This window comes from Salvia miltiorrhiza, chromosome 1 (assembly GCF_028751815.1).
Source record: "Salvia miltiorrhiza cultivar Shanhuang (shh) chromosome 1, IMPLAD_Smil_shh, whole genome shotgun sequence".
NCBI lineage: Eukaryota > Viridiplantae > Streptophyta > Magnoliopsida > Lamiales > Lamiaceae > Salvia > Salvia miltiorrhiza.
The window spans coordinates 57,098,644-57,110,325 of record NC_080387.1 but is presented as its reverse complement, the minus strand read 5'-3'; the positions used below and the strand labels follow the sequence as shown (position 1 = coordinate 57,110,325).

Here is an 11,682-nt window from a genome sequence, read left to right as displayed (position 1 = left end):
TTTGGAGTTAAATTGCTAACTCAAATTCTTTACTTTCTTGCTTCAACAACTATGCTAACAGCTATCTAGTCAATTTTGGAGTTAAAATGTTAAATTGCTAACTCAAATTCAAATTATTTATAGGGACATTTGCAAAAATGCCCACATCCTTATAAAAACTTGTAAAATTGTCCACTTTCATAAACAAAAGTGGGCAATTTTACAAGTTTTTATAAGAAGGGGGCATTTTTACCTATTAACACTTATTTATATCCATCGTAGTGCAAGGAAAAAGAGTTTCTAAATATATATACCCAAACTTTTTTAGCAACCTTTCTTGCAATTTTCAATCCCTAATTTCAATAAAACATCTTTTCGATATGCGTGTCAATTTTTGAGCTATCTATCTATATATTCAAAGGGGTTTGGTGAAATTTAGACTAATCATATTCATATATACCGTGATGTCTTTGTCAAAATAAAGAAATAAATATAGGAAGATGTTTAAATAAGACCTCTTATTAAAATGGAGAATGTAAGAATCACTTATTTGATCATAAATATTTACCGTGGAGATTGAATTCTAAATAAGAAAAAATTCCATTTTTTTTAGTGCAATCAATTTTACAGAATAAAATGTTATACATTTGGTATAATATTTTCATGTTTTCATGAAAAATATGGTGATGGTAAGAACCAACCCATATATATTTTGATGTCAATATTTCACTTTATGTCCTCATTGGATGTAGAGTTGTAAACGAATCAAATATTTTTGTTCGATTCGGTATTCGATTCGAAATTTTGATATTCGTATTCGAAAATATTCGATTCGAATTCGAATATGAATATTCGATTCGATTCGATTAGTATTCAAATACGAATATGAAATTATGATATTCGATTCGATCCGATTCGATATTCGTAGATACCTAATTAAATATTATATTTATATGTGTGTGTATGAGCTAAAATAAATAATGAACTAATTTCCATCCTTATATTATAAAATTTACGGTAGATCCATCTTTTTTTGGATGAATTTAATTTTATATTCACAAATATTCAATTATATATATATATATATATATAATTATAATTATGGTATTATATAATAATTGACAATTTTAAAAAGGAAAAATGCAAAAAAAATCATAATATACATGCATTAAAGTCATTATTCATAATTTAAAAAGTAAAACTTCACAATTTATGAAATCAAAATTTAAAATTAAAGTCATTCTTCCACAACAAGTCATAGTTTTTCATTGCGATTGTAAACTGATCAAATAATTCATATTCGATTCGGTATTCGAATTTTGATATTCGTATTCGGTAAATATTCGATTCGAAACATACGTATTCGATTTGGTTAGTATTCAAATACGAATACAAAATCACGATATTCGACACTATTCGATTCGTTTACAACCCTAATTGGATGCATATTCAGTGAATCGAGTTACTTAATTAGTACTACTAATTAAAAGGGATTATGTAATTTTTTTACGAAGTGTCAAATGGAAAAGGAAGAAACTAGGCTGTTTGGCAAAAGATCGAAGGGTGCTGCTACTAGTATTGATGCCGTCACATAAAAACGATAATTTAAAAGAGCTTAAAATCATAAAAACTAGCGGGACGAGATCTTCTGGTGAAAGGCATTGCGTGGAAAGTTGGTGATGGGGAAAGAATTCGCATTGGGAAAGATTGTTGGATTCCAGACGGGAAAGGAAATTTCAGTACAGCTTGTGTTCAAGACAGATGGAAAGATCTTAAAGTGGGAGAGCTCTTTTCGGAAGCTGAAGTGTCGTGGGATACAAATAAACTTGCGGAAATCATGCCGAGGAAGGAGATTTGGAAGTTTTCTGGCAGTTTGAGGATTAATATGGCTAATCCAGATAGACCTTTTTGGCCAAGCGGAAGATGCAACTCTTATTCGGTTAAGTCGGGATATCTCCTGGCGGTTTCTCTTCGCAGTCGTGAAGAAGCCTCCTCCTCTCATGTTCTAACAGGCCTTTGGAACTGGATATGGGGGCTTGAGGTCATTCCCAAAGTCAAGATCTTCATGTGGAAATGTTTGAGTGGTATTTTCCCGACGACCAGAGCTCTTATGGCGCGCTCTATCGAGGTTGATCCAGTTTGCTGTAGATGTGGAGAGGAGGTGGAATCTTCGGAGCACGCTTTGCGCGACTGCCCATGGATGGTGTTTTTGTGGGAAATCTCGCCACTCAGGCTACGTCCTCTTAGTGCGGCTGAAATCTGGAATGTTAAAGATTGGTTTGAACAGATTAGGTCGATACCAGATAAGGAGGTTCATGCTACTTTTGCTACTACTGCTTGGGCTTCATGGTATGCTCGAAACCTTTTGCTTTACCAAAACAAGAATCTCACCCACATTGAGTGCTCCATGGTGGCCCAGAAAGCTAAGTGGAAAAGATCGGCTAGCTCTTCATCGATCATTTCTCAACCCAGAAGTATTTCTTGCAGCCGAGACTCGCAGGTTAGGATCCAATGTGACGCTGCTATTGGAGAGGGAGTTGGGATTGGTTTCGGCGCTGCAATGTTTGATGTTGATAATGGTCTGCTGGGAGTGAGGTGGGGTTTCACACCGGGTGTTTTCACGGCAGAGGAGGGTGAAGCTCGGGCCATTCTTGAAAGTTTACAGCTGTGCGAAGAAAAGGGTCGTGGAGATGCTATTCTTGAAACGGACTGTCAAACGCTGTATTGGAAACTCATCAATCGGGAGGAGGATTTATCTACTCTTGGAGACACCCTAAACGAAATCTTCTTGCGAACTGACAGCATGCAGCAGATCAGTTGGAGCTGGACGTCAAGAGCAAATACTTTTGTAGTTGATCGACTTGCTAAGCATGCTCTTTGTCTTCGTTCTCGTTTTACTTCTTCTGATGGTTTTCCCTCTGTTTTGAACTCTTCTGAGTTGGTTGAATGAAGTTCTTGTTTCCTCTCAAAAAAAAAAATACCTTCAAAATCTATGTACTATCATTAATTTGCAGTAGTTGCATGTGCACTTTTGCAAAATGAATTGTAAGTATCAACTATAGCTTCACAAATCAAAATTTTAGTCCGATACTATTAATCAGAGACATCCTTAATTATTTCATTCTCTTAATTAATTAGGACACTAAACGAGTCGAGTCGAGCCGAATACTAGTAGGTTTGAGCTTGACTCATTTAAATATTCGGGTGTTCGAGCTCGGCTCGAGCTCGATTCGAACTTTTATCTTGATGATCGAGCTCGGTTCGTCACCCACTTATCAAGCTCGAGCTCGGCTCGGGTGATGCTCAATAATATCGAATTCGAGCTTCAGCTCGAGCTCAGCTCGTTAGATGTTCGTGTATATGATGTTCAAGCGCGAATTTATTATAATTTAAGAAAATCTTCTTAATTAATATGTTACTCGAGCTCGAGTTCGACTCGTTTAAGGCTAGTGTACTAACTCGATTGAAGGCTCGGCTGAAGGTTCGTGAACAGGCTCGCGAACATGTTCACGAACAATCGAATTCGAACATGTTCACGAACTCAATGAGTTGAGCACTGTCAGACTCGAGCTCGGCTCGTTTATTATCGAATCGAGCTCTGAACGAGCTTTTTTTAAGTCGAATCTCGAATAGCGTGCGAGTAGCTCTGTTCATTTACAACTATATATATATATATATGTATATATATAGGAAAGAGTTCAATGGAGAACCCTAAATATTCAAAGAAGAGAGAACAAATCTCAACTGTTGATCTTATCTAATCTAACGGTCATAATTTATTCACGTCATGTTCAACGAATTTTTATATTGAACATATAGGGGGTCGAACCCCAGAACCCCCAAAAATTCAGTATATTTTTATGAACGTTCAACGAAATGACTGATATGTTCAATATAATTTGATAAAGATGGGCGTATTCGATTTCTCCATTAAACGCGACCCTATATATGTATGGCAAAATTTTATAGAAACGCAAATATAGACAGAGAAAGGAGATAGAATCAGGTTCGACGAGACTGGAATATAAATAGTTATTTTGAATATAAATCAATCAACTAGTGGCAAAATTATTACCACCGTTACCTTCTCACAATCTCGAGAAGACAGATTCGACGAATGGAAATAACATACCAATATACCTAGGTATGCATTGAAGTGGTATAAAGATAGAATCTTTAATAATATCTTCCAAATTTAAAAGATTTGATTGGACGAAATCTGTTATATTAGAGATATGGTTAATTGTTAAAAGTCTAATCTAACATTCTTTTAATAATCCGCCAGATATGGTGTAAGCATTCCAACCGTTGGATCTCAAAATTTCAATGGATATGCTTGCTTCTTAATTCTCACAATATTTATCCTTCTCAATTGAACCATTGCCTATATAGTATGCAAATTAAATTTGAGTCATGTTCAAATAAATATGTGACACAACATACTTGACGCCCCAGACAAAAAATATTGTCTATAATTACTAACATTACAATTTAAGCACTCAGTAGTGTTAATAGGCAAAAATGTCTTATTCCTTAAATTGTATATGAAAAATGTCATACTTTACAAATTTAAGCATTTTATGCCCTAATTATGTGAAATACATATTTTACCCTTTGATATTGATGAGTTTGCTTGGTTTTTTGCGAAAGTCTTACATATTTGATCAATTTAACAGCTATCAGTCATAAAAGTCAACGATTTGACAACTATCAGTCAAGAGTACATATGATCGGTGGGTGACTAGATCGTGTGGCCGGCCGGTCGGACACGTAATTTCACTGGCTGGACACATGATCTAGCCACCCACCGGTCATATGTATTTTTAACTGATAGCTATCAAATCGTTGACTTTTATGACTAATTGCTGTCAAATCAGTCAAATGTGTAAGACTTTCACAATAAATCAAGTAAACCCATCAAATCAAAGAGTATTTAAATATTAGGGCATAAAATACTTATATTTATAAAAGATAATATTTTTTCACATATAACTTAAGGAATATGATATTTTAAATTTTCACTCATATAAGTATATATACCATAAAGATCATAAGCCGTTATGCATAATATAACGACTACACATAATGGTTATCATTATACGCGCGTTTTCCTAACAGCGATAATTGTAATAGCATATCCATTTAGATTTCCAACTACAAGTGATACTTAAATGTTATTGGTTATTTATTACACAATGCGATTGAATTTGTGGAATAATAATATCGATAAATCCGCTCCACATCCCAAAATAACGAAAATAACGTGGGCTGCTTGACTCTATATCTATATGCTACCATTATTATAAGAACACGCCAAAACAAATGAAACGTCAAAAGAGAACATAGTACATATATTATAATTTAAATGTTAAGAAACCAACAATTTAAATCAAAGAAAAGTAGTAAAGCACGTGGAATAACGTTTTTCTGAAACAATGAAAGCCAGCAATGTGTTGGGCCCATTCAATTATTGAGAGGCTGCTACTCGAAAATTCATATAATACCCCATCAGTCATAAAAATTACTTGTATGTCCCGCAAATCTTGAGACAATTCTTTTCGATACGAGAATTAAGAAAATAGTATTTAGTGTGTTAAGTATGGTAAATTGAAAAATAAAAATGTGAATAATTTTTTTTTTTGCTATATAAAAAAAATAACTCGAGATTCATGGGACGAAGGGAGTAATTAATAAAACATGCATATATGAATTTAAAAACACATATATGCATTAACTTAAAAACACATTACTACATATACGTACATATAAATAAAAAAAGCCAGATTATATATAGAATAATGCATTATCATATACATAATAAAAATACATGAGAATTACGAACTGTGATATTACGTGAAGACTGAGATTTACCTATATATATAGTGGCGGATTCAAGGGGGGGGGGGCTGAAGCCCCCTCCTATTTTTTGAGTTTTTTTTTATATAGATATATATTTTATTTTATATATCTATATATATATGTGTGTGTGTATAAATATGAAATAGAAGAAATAATATAATACATTATTTATAGTATTTCCAAGTATCCATATTAATTATTTGACATTGTACATTGATTTGTTATATTTATGTTATTTTTATCCTATTTTTTTCTTATTTATTTTTTATGCTGAATTTGAGTCAATTCTAAAGTTAAAAGTAAAATTACTGATTATTAACAATGAAAGTTAGTTTATTTGTTTAGAAAATGAAATATGTTTTTTTAAAGGAATGCATAAAAGTATGTTGTGTATGCTTTCAATCTACTTGATGTTGAATTTATTGAATTGCAAACAATTATCTATTATATTAAGTGATTGTTAAAAAAAATGCATGAAAATGAAGTGTACGGAATGCTCAAAAAAATTTGCTTCGGGGGCTCCTGCCCCCCGAACCCCGTGTAAATGTCTTCAAACATCGTAGATCAATAAATTCAAGCCCCCCCCAACCTCAAATCCTGGATCCGCCCATATATATATATATATATATATATTAAAAATTCTCCTTATTTCATTCTTTTGTCTCATTTTTTTTGATACAAGAATTAAGAAAAAACGTGGTAAATTGATATTAATGTAATAAGCTCACACTTTTTTTAAAGTTTAATTATTACCTAATATAAAAATAAGATAAGAAGAATGAGACGACTAAGAAAATAAAACAAGACAAGAAGAATGACAGAGAGAGAATATATATATATATATATATGTATATATATATATATATTAAAAATTCTCCTGATTTCATTCTTTTTGTCTCATTTTTTTTGATACAAGAATTAAGAAAAAACGTGTAAATTGATTTAAATGTAATAAGCTCACACTTTTTTAAAGTTTAACTATTACATAATATAAAAATAAGATAGGAAGAATGAGACGACTAAGAAAATAAACAAGACAAGAAGAATGACAGAGAGAGAATATTTTTTTTTTCGCAAATTCTTGTATGCTCCATAACACCAACAATTGCATTTAAATAACACTAACAATACACTATCTTGAAATGACACTAACATTATTTTGTTTTACAAATGACACTATCATGTTATAGTGTTAGTGTCATTTCGCGACAGTGTTATTTATATAATATGATAGTGTCATTTGTAAAATAGAATAATGTTAGTGTCATTTCAAGATAGTGTTAATGTTAATATAGTGTCATTTAATGCATTAATGTCATTTGTAAAACAAAATAATATTAATGTTAGTATTATTTAATGCAAGTGTTAGTGTCGGTGCTCCATGAAGCACACGAGAATGCCACTTTTTTTTCGTCTTAGTAATAGATATTAACATAATCGAGGAATTTGGTTGCACATGTGGAGTTCTCTGAATGAAAGAAAATGACATTTTATCTAATATTCACCTATATTTTGGATAATAATTAATGGATATATGCTGTCACCTCGTGTATTTTCTTTGTCCTCTCTCTCTCATTTTCTTCTTGACACTATTATCTGACACATATTCGGGTTCTTTATGCACGTCACTATATGATAAGAACATTATGTAATTATATCTATGATTAAGATTTTACTAATAGTGTTTAAATGAGTATATGGGAAGAATAAATTTAACGTCGACAGTGTAGTATAGTTCCAATCCAATTATCATATGTTATATAAATAATTACATTATATTAATATGCATTTAATTCATAGGAAATTAAAATAAAACAAGATAGCAAAGGAATGTTGTCCTGGATGCAATATTTAAGGAAGAAGTATATGGTTGGGAACTTGGATGCAACATACTCTCCAAGAGATATTTTAATAATTAATAGAAAAAATTGAAAATAAATGATCGAATTGAGGATTAAGGATAATTCTCTCCAAGAGATATTTTAATAATTAATAGAAAAAATTGAAAATAATGATCGAATTGAGGATTAAAAATAATTATCCGTTTCTTATTTTTTTAATGGTTCTTAATATATTAGAGGGAGATTCAAATGATAACCGAAATTCGAAATGAGAACGAAGAACCATCATCAATCCTTGGATCATGAATATCAACTGTGAATGCATTATTTTGATTAGGGCTGTCTAAATGGACATTAGATTTTGGAAAATCCAATAACCGAATCGAACCGCTTGGGTTCGGTTATCCAATAACCGAAAATTTTGGGTATTGATCGGGTTCGGTTATCAGTTTTTAAGAAATTTCGGGTATCGATAAATCGAATAACGATAAATATTTAATTATAATTTATTATATACTATATTTTAAAAATAAAAATTATTATATAATTATTTTAATTATAATAATTTTTTAATTTTTTTAAAAAATTGAATTTCTGATAAAATAAAATTACGTTGTATTAAAAGTACAAGAGTGTGCTTTAATTCAATGGATAAGTTGCTCTTTGTATTGTTGAAGACCAGAGATCGATCCTTCTAATAGTAGATTTTTTGAATTTTATTTTTTTAAAACGGGTGTTCGGATACCCAAATACCGATTCAAGTAACCGAATCAAGTATTGGGTAACCGATCACCCAAAACGGTTCGGGAACGGTTAGTAGAATAGGGCATATTTTGGGTTCGGGTAATTGAACCGAACCGTTTTAGACAACTTTACACGCCAGTGTATATATATAATATATATATATATATATATATATATATATATATATATATATATATATATTGGGTGATGTTATAGTGAGATTGTTATTTCTCGTGAGATTGAGACTAATGAATAAGCCAGTATATAGTGATGAATAAAATAATATATAGTGTTGAATAACGATATTCAAAAAATTAGTAAAATTTTCTTTCTTCTCCATAATTCGAATCCAAGTAAAAATTTTCTTCCTCCAAATAAATATCACTCATAAGATACATTAAATCAACACATACAAATCAATTTAAGATATTATATATATATAGGGGTGAGGCTAAAATAAAAATACATTTTATAATATAAAATAAGAACCGCTTTCAAGATCTATGATTGATTCATCACTTTGTTTGATGAATTCATGGTCCCGAATTCGAATTTCATAGGTAGCAAAAAAATTATTTTTCACAATTTATACATTTACACAACGAATTCATACGTATTCTACATAGAATTAATACATTTTAGCTAGTTCGTATTTTATATGTTAAGAAGTGTTTATACCCTAACCCTCCCAGATATGTGGTGAAATCTTAGATTGATTTGTAGGTGTTGATTTCATGTATCATATGACTGATATTTATCTAGATGACAATTTTTTTTACCAGGATTTGAATCATGGAGGGAGCGAAAATTTTACCATTTTTTTATTATCGTTATTCATCAGTATATACTATTTTATTTATTGTATTCATGACCTTACGAAAAAATTAGAGAGAGAGAGAGAGAGAGAGAGAGAGCATCCACTTAGAATGCTATATTTGATGAGAATGAAAATTGATATGAAATAAGTCAATAAAAATTTGGCGAGGTAAACTTCTTGTAATGCACAAATGATAATTCAAATTAAGTTCAAATCTTGGAGAAAGCGAAATTTCTACCATATTAACTGAATTACGGCTATTATTTATTCGTGAATTTATAGTTACTCGTTCGTTTTCTCACAGAATGGCGCTAAATCGAAACTATTATACGTATGCCTCCCAGAAATATTTATTTTTTAAATAAAAAATAGAAAAATAAGTGTCTTTTGTCTTATATATCTATATATAGTTGTTACGTAATGGTTGCAAAATAAGTCGAAAGTATAATAATTATTGTACTAAGGATCTGAGTATTAATTATTAGATTCCAATACATAATTTATTGTCAGGGGGGTCACATCGTTTATTTAAATCTTCCTGAACGACAAAAATAATTACTCCTATTTTATGATGAAAAATAATTACCTCCTATTTTATAATTACTCAATTTATTTTTTAAAAATAGATATTTCTCCACTTGATAGTCTTGCTCTTTTCTTTTGTTTGTTTGTTTTTGGATCATAACAATGAATAACATAACAGTATCCTAAGCTATTTATAATTATCGTTTTGCTTCGTTGATTAAGCAACGCATAAGTGTGATCATACACGAAATCGATCCCTTTTTGTAAGTATCGTTATCTTAATTTTTGGGGGTAGTTGAGGTTTGGTAGTTGCTAACAACTCTCGAAAACAACTTTCTTGGTATAAATTTAGTATCAAATTGACTCAAAATAAATTAGTATTAAAAATAACGAGAAAATCAATTAGTATATGGTATGATGTTATCCCCATTAATGCCACATGTATTTCTCAAGAAATTTGGCAACAATTAATCCATTCACTTAATTCTAGAATTTTATGCCTTTCTTGCACTAGCTACTTATTAAGAAATCAACCAAATCAAGTCAAAACAATGAAGAGTTTGCAATCAAATTAATCAACTCGGTTTCTCTGTTATGTATACCTCATATTTTTGTTTTATGTTATACTAATAGTGAACACAGATCAAATATACACAGTTAACTGATTATGATTTGATAATTTCCTGTGATTGTGAGTGTGATGTATCGTAATGGAAATTTCTTTCTCCTAACATACAAGAAAGCAAATTGAAGTAATTGGATTTTTGTGTGTGTGTAAAATATTAGTAATTAATTAGAGTGGCCAGAGCGGGTTTATTATTTAATTAAATAATGTATCGTGCTAAATTAACAAATGTTACTTAACTTCAAGTTACATCTCAAGACCTGATCATGAGACATTGGATTCAACAGTGAAATAGTTAATAAATTAATATAATATTTTTTATAAAGAGTGTTCAAATGAATCGAGATATATATCATATTATATTTTAATTATTTTTATATTAGTCATTAGATTGTAAATATTTAAGGTGCATTCATGACTTATTAATGAGTTAATGGTCCAAAGTTATTTTATTGTGGATTCATGAATGAATTTTTTCGAATACACGAAAAAAAAATATATATGATCGTTTTTCCAATTTTATCTTTTGCAATTGTTCTACTGACTTAATTACCCTTGAAAGTGATTTCACAGTATGTGTTAGGTTTTCACATAAATATAATCATTCAATTATTTCGTAATTTGTTTTATTATTGCGTACCTGGACGAACCATAGTTCCCTTGTGCGCAACAACAAATTAAATAACATTAATAATATATACACGTTTGATCATAAAAAATGCTAAAAATGTAAATAGTAGAGTTGGTTGAGAATAAAAACAAAATCTTTTATTGCTAACTTTTGAACTCACGGAGAACAAAGAACACAAGGAATTGAAATTTGAAATGAATATAAATTCAATCAAACAAGGCCATCCACTATACAAACACAAATTTTAAATAGGAAACAACCTCAAGCCTAATAGTAACTTTTATCTAAATCTTCTTTGTGAAACAGCATATGATTTCATCTTGGAGCAACTTTCACTTGATTGGAGATTGTAGCCAATAAGAACAATGTGCAACAAACAGCCAAAGACACAGATGCAAACTGGTCCAACACGCATTTGGTGAAGCTTCCCAATGCTTGCAGGACCTTATTGAATAACCTACTTGTTCTCGAAACTTGATACTTGAAAATAATCCTCAAGCCTTCTTTTATTTTCTCTTTGGATTGGATGCTGCAAAAGAATAATAATGGTTAGGTTGATCATCTAGCTAGTAATACGATAATACGAAAGGATAAAATAAGCATTTTTTATAAGATGAAAACTTACAAGGATGCCTCGAGGATGTTGCGAACGTTTTAGAAC

General features: G+C 30.7%; 1 protein-coding gene across 1 annotated transcript; it reads left to right on the top strand.

Moving 5' to 3' along the window:
- Positions 1 to 1,499: 1,499 nt before the first annotated feature.
- On the top strand, positions 1,500 to 2,929 carry LOC131010509 (uncharacterized). Its single transcript, XM_057938050.1, has 2 exons — positions 1,500 to 1,554; positions 1,638 to 2,929. Exons 1-2 carry the CDS (start codon positions 1,500 to 1,502, stop codon positions 2,927 to 2,929), a joined length of 1,347 nt encoding a protein of 448 aa, XP_057794033.1.
- Positions 2,930 to 11,682: the final 8,753 nt, after the last annotated feature.

What these genes read in the sequence shown, in the direction of transcription:
- LOC131010509 (XM_057938050.1), top strand. Translation starts at nt 1,500, where the DNA reads ATGGAAAAGGAAGAAACTAGGCTGTTTGGCAAAAGATCGAAGGGTGCT. An exon ending in ATCGAAGGGTGCTGCTACTA is followed by an intron (nt 1,555 to 1,637) that starts GTATTGATGCCG and finishes TTCTGGTGAAAG; the next exon opens with GCATTGCGTGGAAAGTTGGT.